The following is a 22,401-nucleotide window of genomic DNA, read 5'->3' on the forward strand; positions in this document are numbered from 1 at the left end:
AACTCTGGCCACAAACGGAGACTGGATCTGTTTCACACATGGCACCTCACACGCACATCCTATCATGCATTGGGAACATCTCCCGTACTTATAACACGGGAGATGTTCTCAATGCACGGTGGATGTGCCTGTGAGGCGCCCATGTGTGGGGAGAAGATCCCGTTCCCCACAAACCGGTTCTCTATAAGTGCCAACTATGGCTTTGCTTCCGGTACAAGGAACCGACCATTTGACCTGTAATTTCACTCCATATAAATAGAAATATTGACCCTAAAAACAATCACCGCTAGGAACCTAGCGCAAATGTAAGACCTTTATAACATTAATGCTTCAACCAAATGATTCTTGCAGCATTTTCATTTGCATCCACCAAAGGACGAACGTTCCCTCTCAATATTTGTCAAATGGACTAAAGATCCTCGTTTGAGTCAAGTCATCCACCCCAGTACACAATTTCCTCTCTCTCTCTCTCTCTCTCTTCTGTGTTGGGGGGGGGGGGGTTAAATACATCTAGGTCCTAAAAATTGGCAACATCATTAATCAAAAAAAAAAAAAGATCACCTAATCCAGGAAATTCAACCCAGACTTTGATGGGAAGGTGAAAATGGAAAAGTCAATAAATAATTCTAAGAATGTAGTTATGATTTTTTCCCCTCAAGTCATCAGTCACAGGTACTTTGCCAGCCAAGGTATCTCTTTGCTGTCTTTCAGTGCAAATGCCACATCATCACTGCCATGTCATAACACATTTTCTAGTCAATTGCTGTCATCTGATGCTAACATCGAGATGATTAGAAACTACAGAACAAGCGGAGATATGCAGACTGATAAGTATGATGACACATTATTTGGACAAGTCCAAAAATAATATGTGCAGAAATATGCAGTCGGACCAAACTGATCAGTTAGGATACTTGGATACTTAAATATGAATTCTTCAGTAAAAGGAACTAACCTCGGGAAGTTAAGCTGCAACTTTTGTAATCTATGCCTAGCTCCAGCCTCGCACAATATAACTCTGCATTCACCAAGCTTACAGCTGCAAAAAGGCATATGCAAGACTCAATCCTTATATTCATCATTTTAGAGGAGTTGTTAAATAGTAAAGTTTTTTCTAGACAATCCTAGTTTGTTACACACGACAACTATTGCAGAGGCCAAAGGAGGTCAGCCTTGTGTTCTACACATTAAGATATGTAATATGGTGCCAGAAGTCAATCTAAAATGCCGAATTTTGTTTGACAAGCTAAAAATTCAAGGGGTGTTGTTAATTGGGAGAATGCCCAATATGTTACATGGCTCTATGGAAAAGAAATCATAGATGTGGCCAATCCAGAGGGTGTCCCAGTGGAAAACCTGGATTGGACATTTTGTTACTCTGTTCAACATGACAGAAACGGAATGTAAATTGACCAAACAAAAAATAAATGTCAATATGTCTTACCCAATTCTCAAGAGCACATCCCAGCCAGGAAATGCTTCACCATTGCTTGCACAGAGACAGGAAATGGTTGTTGCTATCTGCAATGGTCGAAATGAATTGGAAAAAATTTGAAATTCACCTTTTAGAACAGGAACCATCTCATCAAGATTAATTATCATCATAAGTACTTGCGTCTAAAGATGTCATTGAAAAATGACAAATCATTCATCAAAAAGAAAAATGACAAATTTCTGTTTGGATGTAATTTGTTGCTAAATCTCAGTATGCCTGAGAAGCAAGCAAACCTCATAATCTCATATATTCTGAAAATCAAGTATCTCAGTAATATTTTTTTTGAAGAATAAAGAAAAATTTTATTACTTCAGAAGTTAATAGAGAACTTTAAACTCATATAACAGCCCATGAAAGAGTGCAAGTTGCAGCTTCTCCCAAATGAGCCCAAAACAAGACTTCCCAATTTGTCCCTTGCTTAGCTAAACCATCATCCAAACAAGTATCTTAGTAATATTGCATAACAAAGCTATCTTGTATGAAGGAAAATAACAGAGTACTGCAGGCTTTAAAAGTTACACCTTGAAATTGCAGTGTTCAGATAAGCATCAACAGAAAATATGTACCTTCTCAAAGGTGGTTTCACCCATTCCAGTTTTGTAGAGCTCATGCACCATAGCAACCAGAAAGATTTTACTCAGTTTGGAACAGTTTTTCATAACCTGCAAAAAGAAAAACGAAAGTCATTTGCCAAGAAAAGAAAAGATCAATTAGTTGTAAGTGGTGATCCAGGAAGTGGAAAAAATGTGCATCCGAGAAAATAAAAGAAAACAAAGAAAAGTATTGCCAGGATCAAACAGCTGTCTATGAAATATCTGTGACAATCAAGTTTCCAGACAAATATATAAGTTGTAATTTCTACTGAACAAAGAAACTTTAGAAACCGACTAAATATTTATATGCAGCAGTTGTAAGACATGCTGGCTCTTCCGTTAGACAAAAACCACATAAATATGTACATAAATACATGCACATGTTTTCCCACCATGCGCACACATTCAATCACTAGACATAACTTTCATTACATCATTTTTTTTTAAGATACAAATATAATTTCATTATTATGAGGCAGAACCCCAAGAGAACAGCTAGCAAATTACTATACAGTGACCGTACAGAAGGCTTCCCACAAAAATAAAATCAAGGAGAGCATGCATTGCGATATTTTTCAATTACATCATATATACAAAGCACAGTCTCTTTATATTGCATACCACCATGAAGTAAATTATGTTAGAAACATAATGTATTAAGCAGCATGTTTTCCTTTTTTTTAACTGAACATAATGCATTTGCACCATTACCACCAACAAACTCCCCAGTGATTTAAAAGGTGTGCCTCAGGCGCACCTAGGCACACAGGTGAGGCGCATTTTAGGGTAGGCACCTCGCCCAGGTCCTAGGCGCAGCCCTTTCAAAAGGCGCATGCCTGGTGCGCCTAGGTGTGCGCCTGGTGCGCCTAGGTGTGCGCCTGGTGCACCTTGCACCTCATCCCAGGCGTGCACCTGGTGCTTTTTTCTCAATTGCATTACTTCGAGAACCCCTTATTTGGTAATGTTGTTCATTCATTCATCCTAATATCTTCTTAAAAAGCAATTAAAACTATAAAATCATTATGGTTTTTTGTGTGAGAACTAAGAATTTAAGACCTAACGTGGACTTGTTTGGGCTTGCCTCGAGGGGTGTGGCACAAAGGCAGCTCGTAGAACTAGAATCAGGAATGTAATATGTTTTACATCACATTAGATGCAATTGAGAAAAAAAGAGATTGTGGGTTTTATATGTTCGATTTTATTTTTAAATTCTCATTTGAATATGCTTTATATGTTATATTTATGTATTTTAATTTTGGATAATAGGTTTTTTAAAACATTGATTTTAAAATTTATGTTTATTATGTTTAATAATTTTTTGATTTTTTTGCATTTTTTTTATTTTTTAGCTTTTTTTTTTTTATTTTCTGTGCCTTGCTTAAGAAGGCGCATGCCTTGCCTTGCACCTTGCGCCTCAGGTGCAAATTGACCCCTGCACCTTTTTTGCGCCTTGTGCTTTTAAAACACTGAAACTCCCCAAAAGAAAGAAGAAGACGGGAACACTAATTCTGTGGTGCATACTTTCAGACAACTACAGCAATTCAAGTATAAATATTCAGTCATTCACTTTCCCATTTCTATGTTTCATACATGCTCTCTGGATCCTCTAGTCACAAAATACTGATGCAGCTCTACAGGTTGTTGATATTAGACCCATATCCAGATGTTAGGAATAAAGAGGCATGCCAAGACAGAATCACATAAAAATTCAATGAGAAACTGAGGATCCCACCTCATCAAGCTTCTTAAATAATTCATTTGGTAATCTACTTAATATGTTAAAATTTGTCTCTCATCAGGTACCTTCAAATTTAAGTTTTGAAAAGCATTTTTTTGATTAGTAGTTTTGAAGAGCATTCTAGTTCCTCTTTTTCTTTCTTTGTTTATACAAGAAGAATTGGTGTGACTTTAATTACTTTCAGAGATGGCATGAAGCAAACAGTTTCTCATACATCAATTCTTAAAAGAAAAATTAAAAAAAAAAGAGAGAGAGATGTCAGAGGTGGTGATCCAGTATGGGAGAAAATAAATGAAATAATGGAAGATGAAAATCAGTATCTCATATTAGAAAATCTGATAAAGACATGGAAGAAAGGAAAGAAACCATGGAAGGATAAGTCAAGTTACTGTTGCTTCCTGCATCAGTGGCAATTTTATAATTTTTAGTTTATCTAAATTGTAGTCAATTTGAGATATTTAAAGTTGATGTGATAGGTTGTCTGTTATTATTTTGAACTGATAAATTGTCACTTGATGTGATAGGTTGTCTGTTATCATTTAATAGCAATGAAATGCCATAAATGTAAGTAAGAGACGTTCCAGTGGCCTTAAAAACTGATACGGTTAACCCTGTATTGGATGTATTGTATCGCTACTTTAAACCTTGGATAAAAGGTTGGCAGCTGGCACTAAAACTTTTGCCAAACCCTCATGATCATGGATCCTGATTTTTTTTGTGCTCATGCTAGGGTGGTGTCCTTTGGAAATGATGCACTACTTCTTAAACTAAGTGAGAGGAGGAGTGGCTGGGACAAAGAAGGGGAGAGGGAGGAGGTTCTGGGGGAGGATATATGAGAAATTGGGCCTCAATTTGTTTGTAGGGGTCAGACAGGGCTTTGAGGATGAGGATTTGGGGTGGAACATTAGGGGGCTGAGGGAAAAGAAAAGCAGTGGTCAGGAAATTAATCAGACGATTCAAACCAGAGGTTGTCCTTCTCGAGGAAACAAAATCAGATACCTTCAATATGAACTTGAAGGAAGATTGGCTTTGGAGACTTGGTTCAGGCTGAAATATTGGCTCCCTTACAACTTGGAGTAAGGAAATTGGAAATTGAAGGAGATTCGCAATTAGTCATTTCATGGACCAAGAATATCAATTCAGCCCCTGAGAAATACAGACATGCTTTCAAGGAAATCGACCTCCTAGCAAAGAGGTTTAATTCTAATGTCAACTAGATAAGGAGGACTGCAAATGGGATGGTAGATGTGTTTGCGAAACAAGGAGTTGATAGGTGGATTGCTTTAATAACTGTATTAATTTTATGATTTATTAATGCAATCCTTTTGCTGATAAAAAATTATGGCGATCTTTCTGATAATGAGGGATTTTTTGTGGGCAGCTTCAAGGAACACCTTCAAATTCAACTTGGTAAACTGAAAATCTGTGTGTCAGCCTAGAAAATTTGGAGGTCTTGGCATCAGAAATCTCAAACTGGTGAATAAGACTCTTCTAGGCAAATGGTGTTGGAGATTTAGCAAGGAGAGATTCAGCCTTTGGAGAAAGATCATTAAAGACAAATATGGGCTGGGATTCAGGTCCTGGTCTCTCCCCTAAGGGTTGTGCTTTATGGAGTAACACAGCATCTATCCTCCCTGTTTTCTTGGGGGGCATCAGGCACAAGGTTGGTAAAGGTAATCACACTTGATAAGGATGCTGTGGTTGGAACCTGCTTTGACTTTGTGGGTGGGAAGGTTGTTTGGGGTACCATCTTTCGAAGAAATCTCAATGACTGGGAAATCAGCCCCTTGATTGAGATGTTATGCCTAATCCTCAAGCTGAAGATGAAAGAATTTGGTTATGGAGATCCATAGGCAAGTTCTCCTCTCAGTCCTAATAAAAGCTTGGTGTTGTGTAAGGACAATGACTTCCCTTGGGCCCTGATCTGGAACTCTCATGTCCCTTCCAAGGTTTCCTTTCTAATCTGGACTGCAGTTCTGGGTAAATGCCTAACCACTAATTGGCTGCTTAGAAGGGGGATGTTTCTTTCAAGCATCCTATGCCCCCTTGTGCAATGGAACTCCTGAATTCTCCAACCACCTTTTCCTCCATTGCAGATTCTCTTTCCAGCTGTCAGTAATGGCTTTCTCCTGCTTCGGATTTCAGTCCTTGCTTACCTGAATCAGCTCTTCAACTGCTGCAAGGGTGGTCCCTCAATGGTCTGAACACAAGGGGCAAACTGCTTTGGAGGATCTTTCCATCTGCTATTCTATGGGCCATTTGGAAGGAAAGAAATAGCTGATTCTTTGACAAGTATTCTGATGTGGTTTCAGTTAAAAATATGGTTATAGGTTTTTTGTGTTCTTGGTTAAGGTTCAAAGGGCATTCAGGGGTGTCCAACTTTTCTCTTTTTTTGCAAGCTGGACCATTCTTTTGTTGACACTTTTTGTACATTCGCACTGTATAGGCTCTCATAGTACATGGGCTGATGTTTATGCTTTTCCTCATATTTTAATGCAATTCAAACTTTACCTGTTTCAAATAAAAAAAAAAAATTCTGATAGGATGCTAATCTGTAACTGGATTAAGTTTTTCTATTTTCTTAATCTATTGTAGAATTATTTTTGGTGGTTTAGTTTTAATAGGATTGGTTGTGGGTATTCACAATTACTTACAAAGTTGGAGTACTTATTTGAGTATTTTTTTTTTTGTGGATTACCTATAGGTTTGTCTTAGGGTACAAAGAACCAAGCATTTAGAGATTTGCCCACTGGATGCTTGGTTCGCATAAATAATTGTGTGCTACTTTTTCAGTGATTTGAGCGAGTTATAATTCCAAGAATGCCTCTAATGTATTTCAAAGGATTATAAATTCTACCAAAAAATCAGAATTAGTGTTCAGTGGATAGATCTCCATTCTTCTCTTTGTTTGGAAGGGGGGGGGGGGCAGTTAGAACAAGTTTTGTCCATTCCTTTTTTTTATGTTGATAAATGAAAAAAAGTTATTATAAAATGGATAAGAAACAGATACAAGTAGCCTTGGATAGGCACGAACTTTGACCTCTCCAAGCAATCAAAATCAAAACCAAACTACAAAGGTGCCCAGTACAACTGTTCCCTGTTTGCCTCTTGCTTGGCGAGAATATCAGCCATAGCATTAGCTGATGTCTCCACCCATTGTATTCTGACACAGATTTCTTGTCAACCACTTAAATTTCTTAATTCATTCTTGAAATACCATGTCTCAGATTTTGGCTAGAATATCTGTACTGCAAATTGCACCTTTTGAAGGGCAACCGATAGTTCCACCCTAGTAGAGTCCCCCATGGCTAATAGGCCTGAGTATAAGAGAGCTACATTTGCACTTTCATTCCCTATAACCCCTCCCTTCGCAGAGGGAACTGGATTACCTTGACTGCTGCTATAAAAATTCAGTTTCTAAGTGTTCAAGTGGTGGTGCCCAACTCAAACACACCTTCTTCAAAGAGGAGTAGCTTACCAAGTTTGGCCCATTCTTCATAATTTCCAAAAGGGAAGCCCCCATTGTGTGTGTTGTTTAGGTAATGATTTTCAATTTATTTGCTTAATGAAGAGTGAGGAAATCACTCCTGATTAGCTGAATAAATTATAGATGCTGTCTTTTTATTTTCTGGAGGTGAAATATTACAAACCTCACACAGTATTTTTTTGATCAATAACTCAGAAAGAAGATTTCATTAAACTAAGGCAGTACAACTAGAAGTTGTGAAGGATACAAAAAGACGCTGATTGTCCAAAACCCCCTAAATATTACAGATAAGCCCATAACATAGATTGTCTTTGTACCCCTTGTTTAGCTAAACTATCTGCCAAACTGTTTGTTGATCTTCTAACCCAATTAAATTGAACCAACATATCCTTTTTTTATCAATAAACTTGAACCAGCATATCCTTGGAGAGCCTTTTGAACCTCCTAAGGTCATTCCTTAGGTGCCAAGAAACTCCTTCCCCTTTCCTTAACCAGTCTACAACTGTTTTGGAGTCACCTTCAATAATTAGCCTTTCAAGGCCCATTTCCTTGGCTTTCTCAAGCCCAAAGACAGCAGCTAAGAATTCTGTTGATGCCACATCACTTTGCCCAGCTGGACTCGAGAAGAAGGCACATATATTACCTTCCTTATTCCTGATAACTCCTCCATTCTAGTGGAGCATGGATTGCACACACTACTCCCATTGAAATTCAGTTTGAATCACTCACGAGGTAGGGGAGACCAGACCACTGTTACAATCTGTTTTCTAGAAGATGAGGCAGCTATAGGCCCCCAAGCTGAAGAAATCATCAATATTAAAATCTGAAAACAAGCTCAAGGTATTAATCCAATGAGCCACTCGAAGAGTTATGACCTCAATCAATGCTTCCTTAGTTCTCTCCTTTTCCCCAAAAATTCTAGAGTTTCTTTCCTCCCAGACTGTCCAAATAATTTCTGCCCTTGTGCATTTCCACATCAGTCTACCTCTTTTAGTAGAACACCTACAAAAAAAAAAAGTTAAACAGCCCTGCCAAGCTGACAGGAGAGAGCCACCTGCAACCAAAAAGTGAAGCAAACCACTCCCAGATGGGGAACAAGCACCAATTTGGCCTTTTCTTATCACAAGTATTAATGCAACCATGAAACACTTCCCAACAGAAGGCACTAACTCTAGGGGGGATGGGAGGACACCATATTTCCTTAACAGGGAAAGAAGGGGGAAAGGAAAGGTGAGGAAGCTACAAGGGAGTTGAAAAAGGATTTATAAGTGAAAGTCCTAGCCAAATTAAGGGTCCAAACCCTGCTGTCCATGCCCCCATCCCCAAGAACCACAGGATTTAGCAAAGAGAGCAAAGCAAAAACACGAGGAATTTTAGACTCTAAGGTTCCTAATGAAACCTAAGTTCAAGTTTAGTTCAGAAGGAGAGAAAGAGGCGTAAAGGAAATCAGCCATCGGTTTGCCTTTAAAATTGGAAATAGCATAAAGAGAAAGAAAGACCTCCAATAAAGGGGTTTCCCCAACCCAAATGTCTTCCCAAAACCTAATCTTTTAATCCAATACCAAGTCATACCTGATGTGACTGAGGAAAACAAGAAGACAATCATGGATAGCTTTCCAAAGAGTAGCCAAGGTAGCTCTATGAAGACAACTAGCACCCCATCCATTGTTTGACAGCCCATGAATACTTGCTACCACTTTGTGCCAAAGTCTATCACTCTCCCTTGGGAACCTCCAAAGCCTATCACTCTCCCTTGGGAACCTCCAAAGCCATTTACTCAATAATGCCCAACTTTTCATTCTAATATTCCCAATCCCTAACCCTCCTGCCTTCATCTTTGACACCTTTACCCACCTAATCAAATGATCTTTCTTTCCTTCCCCATGTTCCCACAAAAAAGTCTTTCATGATCTTTTCCAGCTTTTTCACATCATGGGGCATCGTAAAAACCAACGTAAAATAGACAAGAGGGTTAGCTAAGGTAGATTTGATTAGTGTTATCCTCCTACCTAACGAAATATAATTCATCTTCCACCTTGCTAACCTCTTCTCAAACCCTTCTACCATTGGATTCCAAATGTTCAAAGAGTTAAGGTTGTCAAAGTGGTAACTCTAGGTACTTGATCGGCCAATTGTCTTTATCACAACCTAGATAACTTGCCATATCCCCCAAGAAGTGTTCATGCACATTAGTTATGACCAATTCACTTTTATTCCAATTAATCTTTAATTTGGAGACCCTCTCAAAAAGATTCACCACCAATTTCAAGTTTTCCAGTCCAGAGTCCAGACCTATTGTTCCCCTCACAAAAGACTAGGATATCATTTCTAAATTGTAGGTGAGTTACTTGAATCCTATCCCTTCCAACTGACCAACCCTTAATCAACTGCATATTATTCACTCTCAAAATCAACTTGCTAAGCACCTCAGCTACCAAGGTAAATAGGAAGGGTGACAATGGATCACCTTGTCTAAGGCCTCGAATTCCTTAAAAGAAATCCACCACCAACCATTGACAAGAATTAAGTAATGAGTAGATGGAAAGTACCCTCTGATCCATTTGCACCATAGATTTTCAAACCCACATCTTCTCATGATGTTAATTAAAAAACTCATCCACAATATCATAAGCTTTCTCCACATCTAGCTTCACCACAACTCCTTTCTTCCTTAATCTCTTTAAGGCCTCGACACACTCATTAGCAATTAGAGTCTGGTCTACAATTTTCCTTTCTTGAACAAAAGGCCCTTGGAACTGAGATACAAGTGAGGGAAGAAACTTCTTCATTCTAAGGGATAGAACATTAGCAATTATCTTATATATGCTCATAACCAAACTAATAGGTTGAAAATCCTTGGGATGAGTAGCATCAATTTTCTTGGGGACCAGAGCTATGAAAGTTGAGTTCATTCCTAGACTAATTTTTCCCCTATTATGGAATTCCCTAAATACTTTGATCAAGTTATCTTTGATTATATCCCAAAATCCTGGTAGAAAGCCATTGTAAAGCCATTAGGTCCCGATGCTTTAGATTTGTCCATTGAAAAAGTTGCTTCCTTAATTTCCTCCTCTTCAAAACTTTTCTCCAAGACCTCTACTTGATCATTTCCCAAAATCTCCCAATCAAGACCTTCAATTGACAATCTTTCATTAAGTGGTCTTCGAAAAATTGATCTAAAGTGATTTGCAAAGGTCCTGACTATCTCATTATGATCTATGATCTCAGTCTCCCCAAACTTAAGGAAGTAATTAGACTTTTCTCCTTCTGTCATTTTCAATGGCATGAAAAAAAAAATCTCATGTTATCATTGCCTTCCTTGATCCTTTTCTCCTTGGATTTCCATTTCCAACAAATTTCCTTTTGGAGAAGAGTAACCTCTAATTCCTTTTTCAGAGACCACCACAAATCTTTGTCAATATTTGATAAGGGCCCATCCATCTCCTTTCTATCAATCTCCTCAACCTAAGAAATCAGACCTGTTTTTTTTCTAGTCTCCCAAAGGTCAATTTATTCCACTCTTTTATTCTTTCTTTAAGCACCTGCAATTTCTTTAAAAACTTTTGGCCTTTTTAGATAGGTGGCTGAACTAGAATATTCCACCACTCCTTGACATTGGCTTTGAACTTTGGATGGGTAAGCCACATGTTTTCAAATCTAAAAGGGGATGGACCCTCATCAAATCTCTTCTAAAACAAGCAAATTGGTTGGTGATATGAGGTGATTCTAGGCAATGTTCTTCCCATCAAATCTGTCCAATGCTCTTCTCAATCTAGAGATACTAAAAATCTATCAAGCTTAGAGCAAGTTGGATTAGCTTGAAGGTTAGACCAAGTAAAACTAGAATGCCTGAGAGGGAAATCTTTTAGTTCAAAAGCCTCTATGAGCTCATTGAATTTCCTTATACTTGTACTGACTCTTCCCCTACCTCCATTTGTTTCTTCCAAATATCTAATTATGTTAAAATCTCCCCCTAAACACTAGGGTCCCTCCCACAACCCTCTAATATATGCTAGTTCTAAAACAAAAATTTCTTTATATGAGTTTGGCATGTATACATTTGTAAGAACCCATTCAAACCCATCATGTGCATTCCTCACCAGTTCTTCCCCTAGTGCTTAAGCACCATTCTAACTACCAAGTCAACCACGCGGGGTCCTCCCCCATCTGCAATCCTTTTCCATTTACTAACCCATTTGTACACCTCTCAAGATCACCTTGTGATTTTAACACCTCAAATTCATGGTTTTCACCCCTCACAAGTTTCTCACCTACTTCGTCTTCTCCCCCTTCTCCCCCTTTAGAAACTAACATGGGCATCTTCGAAACAGGGATGGGAGCTGGTAAGTATGTAGAGGTAGAGGAAGACCAATTAGAACCCAAATTTAAACCACTAGAGTTACAGGGCTTATCGGGAGAAAAAGGTGTAATTAGCACGAGCGGTGGGAAAACTTATGCTATGTTTCCCTGTTTTGTCTAAGTGTTTCCCACACCCACAAAGTCAACCCTATCAACTTGGAAATGTATCATGTATGCATCAACCTATGCCAAGCTTAGATTTGTTTCCTTAACCAGATTAGCTGATGAAGTTAGCCTATTCCCCTACGCATCCACCTATTGGACACCCTATACTTGCACTATACTAGAAATGGTTCCTCACTTTATTGATTATCGGTTGACCCCTGCTACAACTGGCAAGGTTTGTTTAGGCCACTTCTAGCTTGAGGCTACACCGTTCTATACGTCTTAGTCAGTTTTTTAGGCTCTTGTAGAGGCCTCCCCTCCCCCTTCACATTCAATGTTTCTTGGTTGCCACTGGATTCAACATCCAATCAGACCTGAACTGTTTATTCCACACTGCCAATACTCGAAGCTTCTTCTAAAGCACTGGCCTCTTTGGAATCACTGTAGTTGTTCCACCCTTCATCATTAGAGTCATCTCTCCAATCCGTGTTGCATCTAGTATACTATGGGTTGGGTTTGTCTTGGAGAGATGGATGATGTTTCACCCAAGCCAACTGGTCAGACTTCTGCCCTTGTAAGTTTGATGGAATGGAGGAGGGCCAAGCAGGATCCAAATACCATCTCCCTTCGACCTGTCCTATTTACAAACCTTGTACAGTATTAAACACAATGCAATTTCATTTTTTAAAGATATATAAAAAATAAACTTTATTAAGGAAAAAAGATTAAAGAGGATACATCAAGGCGATAAGACATCACCCCATCAACGAACAAACCCACACTTACATCTAAACCCCTTAGGCATAAGGTGATCAACCCTTCAAACAAACATGACATCCTAAAAAATCCCATCCCAATTACCACTACCAAAATCCCAAATAAAATATCGCAAAAATCCCTACCACATAACACAAAAATAATCAAACAAAAACACAAATCCATACAACCTATCCACCCCCTACCTTAATACAATGAGTAGAAAGCTTGTTGAATTAAAAAATATGAAATAAAAGGAGTTTCTTGAAGAAAGAAGGAAGAGAGAAGGAGAAGAAGAGAAGAAGAGAATTTGAAAAGAAAGGAGAGCAATAATCTAGCCGCCCCCTTCACTAATTATTTATATTAAAAATAATAGAGCAATACAAAGACAATTATGCCCTTATAGGGTGACAAAACATAAAACAGCATATATAAGACACAAAAACATAATAAAATTTGGACTCACATAACTACTCCCCACCTCCTATCTAACAACTAACATAAAACATCTAGTCATAAAAATCATCATAAAACTGATTAATCTTCAACACTCCCCCTCAAGTTGGGAGTAAATGTCACACATTCCCAACTTGCGTAAATCATATTCAAGTTTGTTTTTTGCCACCTCTTTAGTGAGAACATCAGCCAGCTACAACTCTGAAGAGACATAAGGCAAACAGACTTCTCCGGTTGTTACCCCTTCTCTTATAAAGTGTTTATCAAATTCAATATGTTTTGTCCTATCATGCTGAATTGGATTGTGGGCAATATTGATTGCAGCCCGATTGTCACAGTATAACATCATAGGTTCCTCTGGTTTCACCCTAATCTCACTCAAAAGAGATCTAACCCAAAGAAGTTCTGAGACACCATGATCCATGGATCTATACTCGGCCTCTGCACTTGACCTTGCCACAACCGCTTGCTTCTTACTCTTCCAAGAGATCAAGTTTCCACCTAAAAAGGTACACACTCCTGATGTAGACCTCCTATCATCTAAGCATCCTTCCCAGTCTGCATCTTTATAGGACTCTAGCTTCAGATTCTCATGATTTGGGAAAGAATGCCTCTACCAAGGTGCTTTTTCAAATATGCAAGTATCCTCTCAATAGCTTCCCAGTGCTGAACCCGAGGTGCATGCATGTAATGACTCGTAACACTAACAGCATAAGAAATATCTGGTCATGTCATATACAAATACAGTAGTTGGCCCACCATTCTTTGATATCTCCCCACATCCTTTACCAACTCACCATCCACACCATTAATTCCGTGATTTGGATCAATAGAAGTGTCTACTGGTTTGGTCATCAGCTTCCCAATCTCCTGCAATAGGTCAAGTACATATTTCCTTTGTGAAATGAAGATCCCATGCTTGGATCTAGCAACTTCAATCCCCAAGAAGTATTTGAGCTCACCAACATCTTTGATCTCAAATTCTTGCTGCAATGATTTTTTGAGATTATCAATTTCCTCCAGATCATTTCCTGTCACCACTATATCATCCATATACACAATCAGAATTGACACCAGAGCATCTCTCCTCTTCACAAAGAGGGTGTGGTCAGACTGTGTCTGTGTGTAACCAAAACGGATGAGTGCCCCTCTGAATCTATCAAACCAAGCCCTAGGTGACTGTTTCAATCCATACAGAGGTTTTTTGAGTCTACACACCTTTCCTTTACCAACATTTTCATAAAAGCCTATTGGAATGTCCATATATACCTCCTCCTATAAATCACCATTGAGGAAGGCATTTTTTACATCAAGTTGGAACAAGGGCCATGGATAGGTGGCTGCTAGAGATAAAAGGATACGAACTGAACTCATTTTAGCTACTAGTGCAAAGGTTTCCAGATAATCAACACCATAGGTCTGAGTATACCCTTTTGCTACCAACCTTGCCTTGTACCTCTCTATCTTGCCATCGGCCTTATACTTCACTGTGAATTCCCATTTACATCCGACTGTCTCCTTGTTTGGGCGGAGATCAACTATTTCCCAAGTTTGGTTTTTGACCAAAGCTTCCATCTCATCTTGCATGGTTGTTTTCCACTCAGGTTTGGAGAGAGCCTCAGTAACTTTCCTAGAAATAGACACAAAATCTAGGGAAGAAAGAAAAACACGGTAGGAGGGTGATAAGGTATTATAAGAAAGATGGTGTGAAATGCAATGAGCTACACACTTTCTCTTCCCCTTATGAAGTGCATTGAGAAGATCAAGGTCAGTGGGATCAGCTACAGCATTGTTGTTAGGGACAAGAACATTATCATGAGAAAACATAACAGGCTCAGGCTCAAGAGGAATACCTGGAATTGTATTTGCCAAATCTAGAGTTTCAGAAGGACTGATATAGAGTGGTGTGGGTTAAGGATGTGTGGAGTCAACCATCATCTACCGGCATTGGTATTTCTGTGAGGCTACCCGTAATGGCTCAGGTTATGAAACTGGAGATGCAGGTGCTGGCTAGCTAATGAAAGCACCAAAGAAACAGAAAGAGGAACAGATTGTGAGTTCTCCTCCCCAAAACTCTCCCCCTAAGGGGAACAAGAAGAAGGTGGATTCAAGGAAGGTAACATCCATTGTGACAAATCTGCTCCTTGACACTGGGTCATAACAGCAATACCCCTTTTGGTTCTGAGCATACCCAAGAAAAATACATCTCCTTTAACTGCTCTCTAGGCTCTTCTTCCTCCTCCCTGGATGCTTCCTTTGCAAAATCCCCCCCTCTCCAAGAAGAATAAGCCCAAGATTTTACTAATCTCCACCTCTTTGTTCAACATCATTTCCATATCTGCTACTCTCTCGATTTCGTGAGTCTCATATATCTTCACTCGTTTTAGTTGATTCTACACCATCCTCATTATCTTGTATGGGTCTAGTTCTATATTTTTGTTTCCTTCGATATACTCTTGAAATGGACTTTCCTTTTTCACCCTTTTCATCATCCTTCTCAACATTCTTCTTTGCTGAATATTGCCCCCTCTCCCTCTTCTCCATTTATCTTCTTCCCTAACTGTTCTCCCTTCTGTTCCCTTCTTTTTCTACCTCCAACATTTCCATCTTTTTGATATCAACTTCTCTTACCCTGTCATCTTCTTTTGGAGGTTCTTTTTCCGATTGAAAACGTTAATCATCCTTGGATTCCTCCCTCCCTTCTTTGAGTTCTCTCGCTGATTCTCCTCTTTCTTCTAGCTCGACCTCCTCTGAGGAAGACACAACACAAGTGGCAACTATGTTTGATAAGGCCCAATTGCTCAAGTTTATAAAGCTCTATCCCCAACCCCATGCAATCTAATTTTTTGAACTGCTGGCAGATCAGCCGGTTCACTTAAACACTTTTCAGTCCTCTTCTCTTATATTGATGGACCCCACCCACTAACCCACTCAACCCCTTTCGTTGCTACTTCCCCATGTGAGCCTCTCTCTTTATTAACAGCATCCATTTCCCCTATTTAATTTGGCTTTGGTATTCAAAACATCTCACCCGATGTCTTCCCTGCATCCTTCCCAACGTCCACGTCATTACACACAAGTGCATATTCAGTTGCACATGCCTTGCCACTTGTAACCCATCCAGCCATGTCATCATCTTCCTCCTTTGTCCATAGGCCTCCAATGTGCAGCATGAGGGATCCTCTGGCTTGGATCTAGCAATCCTCAAGCGTAATGCTCTCAGATCATGTTTGTTATACAAAAGCAGAGCACCTCCTGTCACTGTCACAATCTGCACAAGAATATCTCTCTTCCAAAGATTGAAAGGCAGGCCCAGCAGATTCAAGTGAATGCGCCCGTCATGCTGATGATAGACTAATAGCAGAATATGATCCCTCCCAGTCCAACCACGACAAAATACACACACAAGCATTCTAACATGATTGATGATAGATAGACTAATAGCAGGATTTCTAAACCAGATACTCATGGGCCTTTCTTTTCCATCCCTCTGATTTGGTTAATGTATAATTATATATTTGTGCATATGTTTGGATTTTCATTTATTGCCACCAACTTACTTGTATATGAGGTGCCTGGAACATTTCCTGTATGGCTGCTTCAACTTCAGCAATTCCAACAGTTGCTTTTCCTGAAAAGGCAAGAAAACATGAATGCTAGTTAGAGAACCATTCGCCTAAGGGAAAAGTAGATATAACTCTCAAAGTGAATAATTAAAGCTAACCGTATCACAAAATGCAGATGAGCAACACCAGAACCACAATCAATGTAAGGATCAGATTACACAACTTTAAGGGAGAAGGATGTTTTTGTCGTCCAAGTGTTGTAACATTCAATCAGTATGAAGAAGTGGTTATTATAGGAAGAAAAATATGTCAAGGATTTCAAAGAAACATCAGCTTCATTGAAAGTTTTCTTGTAATTTTGGATTTTTTTATCAGTGTAATTTTGGATTTTAGTGTTGTATAGTCTTTCTCATTAGAGAGAGCCAGATTGGCAGTGTGGTATTGTTAGACCCAACAATCTCCCCTACCCCTGTTCTCTCTTCCTTTCTTCCTTCTCCTTTTCTCCCATTTACTCTATCCATTATTTACTGTTGGAACTTTATATGCTTTTTTAGAACAGTTTGTGCCACAAGGGCAGCCGTGTGGTGGTACAAGAATGAACCAAGAAATTTAAATGGCTGATACGGAAGTTCTTCTAATCATAAGATGCATTGACCTGCATTTGAAACACATAGGGTTGTTGTTGACTGTACAGGTTGCTGAGGCCAACTGGCAGTGTGCTGACATCAGCAGGTCTTCTTGTAAGTCACAACCAGCAGTAGAAGAGTCCCCTAATTTCAAGGGTGCTTTAATACCAAATTACAAAGATTTAAGAGAAAAAGGAAGAAGAGGAGAGATTTGTCTCAAATCAATAGTGGGCTTAGTGTTCACCCCCAGAAACTTAGTATTTGAATAGGATAAAGAAATTACAACAATAATCTTAACTAGGCACCCTAATACCCTTACTCTCTCAACAGAGTCCACAAGAACCAAAACAAGGTTGTTAATGTGTGGTTGGGATAAGATCAATCCTCATGCAGGCCAGAGATTAGAAACAACAATTTCTATAGACAATATCCTAAATAGATCCTTAGGAGCATGGAAAACACAAAGTACTTGAAAGGCAGTAATTGAATTGAATGCAAGTTCTTATCAGATTATTTCCCTAATGTGGTGTTGCTTTCTCTTCAAACTTTGAAATGCATGACCTCATAACTTAGAAAAAAAATAATACCTGAAGCAGCAGGATCATGATCAGAGTGTGATTTCACAAGTCGATAATCTGCTAATTCTGCTGCACGCCTACAAATTTCCAGGGCACGACGAGCATCTCCTGAAATAGCTGCTACCTGAGTACAAGAGCAGGTCCATGTGATGATTGAGTTTAGAAAACAGAACACACACAGAATTAAATATAAGATTATAAGACAAAATGAAATAAATATAACAAGGGATTTACCTTTCTTGATGCAAACTCTATAGCTTGTTTGTCAAATGCATCAATGCCTTTAAGACGAGTTGAAATTATCTCTTGAAGTTGTTGATAATTATAGGGGCCAAAGCAGAGCCTTTGAATCCCCATGCGGCTTGAAATGCGAGGAAGCAACTTCTCCGGAAGATCCATGGTATTAGCTATTCCTGAATTTCAATTTGTAGCAAAGGTAACAGAGTTTTACAATTTTAGCAACAACATGGTTCACCATGAAAAAAACATGATGAAGGGTTATACCTCACCTATTACAACCAATTTTGAGTGTGGTTTTGTAGGCCAGTCAAGAATGTTATACAGAACCTGCAGTTGGAAGAAACTCTCACAATTCACTAATAGCAAACTTCTAAAATTCATGAAAGAAAATAGCCACAAAAATGGTGCAGATTATACAAATTATACATGCAAAATTTACCGACTGATTCCTGGTTACAAGAAGATCAAGCTCATCAATAAGTAGGATGCATGGTTGGTTGTCCTCTTTATTGACTTTATTACCCTCTGAAAATCGTTCATTCAGCAAGTACAAAGCCTTTTTCCAACTTACCCTGTGACCACTTAGTGCCTCATATATAACCTGCAAGTACATTGAATTGAGATATTATAGGAAGGAGAAGGAATGCAAACAAGATGTGGATGAGGATAAATTTTCATGAAACTTACCCTGTAAATATTCTCTGGTGAAGCCAATTTTAAACCATTAATTTCTACAAAACAATATGGTTTTATACTTCCTGCATCAACTTCAGACTTTAGATTCCTCATCACTGCAAGTACACTCATAGTCTGCAGTATGGTGTAGATAGAGTCAACAAATAAGTAATCACTCATTAAAGCAGCACAGGAATAAGAAGCAAACCAATAATTTATCTGAAAAAACATAACCCAGAATGTTATTAGGTAAGCACAACCACTACCTTGCCAGTTCCAGGAACACCATGGATGTACAAGCAACGCCCTAGACATTGATCATCACAAATGGCACCTTTCAGAAAAGCAGTAATCTCCTCCATCTCCCTGGAATTTAAGCATGTATTGGAGACCTAATGCACATACAGTGAAAACCTGAAAAAAAAAATCAATACCAGTACATACTTGTTCCTGCAGGGCAGTGATTTTGGTAAAGTTGCCAACAAGAGTGAAGCTTTTGCTCTTTCAAGTTCAGTTGGCTTGTGGGATCTCACATGCTCTGGGATCTTCTTTGCCCCTATTTTCTGAAGGCCAAAAATCCGTCCCTTGCATGAGTTCTGTATGAAAGACATAGATGTTAGTATTATCCACCAATTAACCATCAAATTAAAGGCTTTAAATATATAATTCAGAAAAGTGACCACACCGCAGCCACTTCATGAGCAGGGGATTGTCCAGATAATAAACCCTTCTCATTCTTCTCTTCGTATTCTAATTCTTCTTCTGTATCAAAACCTGATTCCTTGCAAGAATCCCAATCTTCATCACTATCAGCTTCTCCATCCTAGCAAATAAAAAACACTTAATAAAATCTGTACTCCAAGGTTCAACCCCTATAATACCACCATTTGCTTGAATTCAGAAATACCAAAATGCTGCTTTCTAGTGCCTTAAAGACCTACCTCATCATTGTTATCAATCTCTGCTATACGCTTGAAACTGTGCCAATGGATATCATATTCATATTCACAAAGAAATACATCATCTCCCTCATTGTTGGCTTTAGAAAATTCCTTGGGGTTCATAACATAGCAATGCCTAAGGACAGATTCCATCTGACTAATAATACACAGGTTAGCATGGTTGCATCATTGCATGAGACATCAAACTTCTCAAAAAGTTGACATTACATTGAGAAAATAATGTTGCATATTCTTTATCTTAGATTGGGGCCATTGCTTGGTGTAATGATAAAATCTTGGGCTAACAAGCATGAAAACACAAGTTTGAGTCTGAGAGCAGCCACTTTGTGCCAAAAAAAATGAAAAAAAACAAGGTTAGGCCCATACCCAGTCCATCCCTCCCAAGTCCCCAGATAGCTGGGACCAACACTGGGTTACAACCCTTATCATAGCTTAAGACCATCAGTTTCTTGTACAAAAATCCAATAAAATGAAGAAGAAAGGAACAATCACTTGATGCAATAAATTTGGTCAACTGAAAGAGGTACCATGTAAAATTGTTGAAACATATATGATATGACATCAAAGAGTTCTTGCTTGATATGTGGATTTATGATCTTGCAACTACTAGTTCTAGTGGTTAAAAAGGTGAAGAATTTTGGTATGCCAAGTATAGCAATGGACCTGCTATATCTACAATAGCTGATTGATGGCATTGATTCTTTGATGTGTCATTTTTCATGGAAAAAATTTTCCTATGTTGCAAACTATCCAAGTTCTCAATAACCCAGATTAATTTTCACGCTTCTAACTAACAGCAGTACCATTCTATACAAACTGTAACTGGTTAATGTTGTTCTTGATATAACCTAAAAATAGGATATATTTCTGGGGAGTTGAGGAGTGGCTGTGTACAAGAATTTTAGTTTTAATCCATCCCTATCTTTATAATCATGGTTTCACAAGGTAAATTCATAGCCCCATGCAAAGTCATAATAGAGAAGCATTTGTCTCAACAAAGAATTTTATTTATTCAATACATATTGTTCTCTCCATTATTCCTGCACTAATTTATTTCCAAGCATTTGGTGATCTCAGATGTGTCCATATCAATGGAACATGAGACTCATTGTTTTGATGAATCACTTCTTCAGACAAGAGAAACTTATGTAAACACTAACTCAAAATCTTACTTATTAGATAAAGTCATTGAAGACAAACTTACTTATTAGATTACATCATGGAAGGCACCATTTTCCTAAGGAATTGGCCATGACATATCCGATCTATGCATAATATCATGAAACATGGAGACATGTTTTGAGATCTAGTCCCATAGTAATCATTGAATTGTCATGGCCAACCCCAGCCTTAAAAGTTAACAGGTTATCACTGAAAAAACAGAAAATAGAACTGGCATAACATATTTCCATGAAGGAAAAGAAAAACACAAGTAATAAATAAATGCCACTAACCTCAATGTCAGCAAAATCATTTGTGCGATAAAGCTCTCTCCTTAGATTGTGTGGTTGTCTTCCTGCTACAGTCTCTTCTGGAATTATATACCAGCGTCCCCGAAACCAGTAGGCCCCGTCTGGTTCTTTCCATAAACTAGTCCAATTCCAAAAGAAAATTCTCAATAGACTACATGAGACGATGATAACAAAAAGTGCAAATACTCTATCAAGAGCATCTACCTCTCAATACGTGCAGCCCATAGATCGCTTGAAAGGAGCTTCTCTCTCAAGGTTCTGCTCCGTTTCTTCCCCTTCGGAGGGGATGGAAGTTCAACCGCCTTTCCCATTTTCCGAGCCTCACAAAATCCACAAATCCAATCCCCTTCTGGAACAACCTTTAAAGGAGGTTTGAGACATCTGAGATGAAATCCGCCCAAGCAACCATCGCATTCAATCATCCGAGCCTTTCCAGACTTGAAGCATATGCGACACTCTTCCACTTCAGGATCTTCGTCATCAGAGCTTGCGTCCTCTCTCCTCTTGACATAAACAGCATCTCCTATACTGAATTCTCCTTCGTCATAGACGACCTTCTTGTAATACACACGCCTCTTGGGTACGTCATTGTTCTTTTTCTTTGTGTGAGACGTCGAGTTTCTCAAAACCCGAGCTCTCGTTTTAGCTGCTTCCGCCCCCTCAGACCTTTTCCTTTTCTTTGACTCTGAACAATCAGGAGAAACTGGAGCAAATGAAACTCCGACCGATGCTTTCTCCGAACGTTTGGTCGATCTTCTGCCATTTTTAGCGAATTTTGGAGTTTCTCCATGAATGTTAGTGGTTTCTTCAACTTGAAGAAGTGATTTGCAGGGGGGTGGGGGGCTGGAACCCAAAGAGATCCGCCGCGACGACCGGCGAGGAACCAAAGCTTCCGGTGTCGGGGGGATCGAAACGGCTGAAGATGGCGACGATTTGAGAATCCGAGGGGAGGATCGTTTCGTTAATTTGGGGGTTTCGGCCATCTCCCTGCAGATGAGCTGCTAGGGTTTGTGAGCTCAGAGTCAGAGGAGGGAGGGAGACCAGTAAGCTCGGCATTTCCTTTAGAACGACAGGTTTTGGCGGGAAACGTTCCCTCCCTTTTGAGCCGTTGAGCTCATCTGCTCGTGAGGTTGTAAGCCTAATCCAAGTCCGATGGGATTCGAATTAGTTCACTCCGGATCGGATGCATTTTTCAACAATTGAAATAGGTTCAAAACTTCAAACGTAGATGGATCAGATCCGAACCAAAACCCGATTACAACGACTTAGATCCCACGATAAGAACAAAGTAAT

At 39.0% G+C, this 22,401-nt stretch overlaps 1 protein-coding gene and 1 non-coding gene across 3 annotated transcripts; both read right to left on the reverse strand.

Annotated features, from left to right (window-relative positions):
* Nucleotides 1-329: 329 nt before the first annotated feature.
* LOC148844373 (origin of replication complex subunit 1B-like) lies at nucleotides 330-22,240 on the reverse strand. 2 transcript variants are annotated; one of them, XM_088956838.1, is made up of 16 exons: nucleotides 21,313-22,240; nucleotides 21,091-21,226; nucleotides 19,616-19,768; nucleotides 19,360-19,497; nucleotides 19,119-19,270; nucleotides 18,941-19,040; nucleotides 18,687-18,809; nucleotides 18,439-18,600; nucleotides 18,269-18,326; nucleotides 17,994-18,172; nucleotides 17,769-17,883; nucleotides 16,550-16,620; nucleotides 2,062-2,157; nucleotides 1,445-1,521; nucleotides 956-1,039; nucleotides 330-730 (listed from the first exon to the last, which is right to left on the reverse strand). In XM_088956838.1, the coding sequence occupies exons 1-16, from the start codon at nucleotides 22,089-22,091 to the stop codon at nucleotides 667-669; spliced, it is 2,487 nt and encodes an 828-aa protein (XP_088812964.1). In that variant the 5' UTR covers nucleotides 22,092-22,240; the 3' UTR covers nucleotides 330-666. The 2 variants fall into 2 exon arrangements, with proteins under 2 accessions (XP_088812964.1, XP_088812965.1); XM_088956839.1 differs by having other exon boundaries at nucleotides 19,616-19,772; nucleotides 21,313-22,207.
* On the reverse strand, nucleotides 19,631-19,708 carry LOC148844374 (small nucleolar RNA snoR28). Its single transcript, XR_016103986.1, has one exon. It is a non-coding gene; the product is annotated as a small nucleolar RNA snoR28 (small nucleolar RNA).
* Nucleotides 22,241-22,401: the final 161 nt, after the last annotated feature.

Source organism: Nelumbo lutea, chromosome 8 (assembly GCF_056320005.1).
Source record: "Nelumbo lutea isolate HS-2025 chromosome 8, American lotus-T2T, whole genome shotgun sequence".
Taxonomy (NCBI): Eukaryota; Viridiplantae; Streptophyta; class Magnoliopsida; order Proteales; family Nelumbonaceae; genus Nelumbo; species Nelumbo lutea.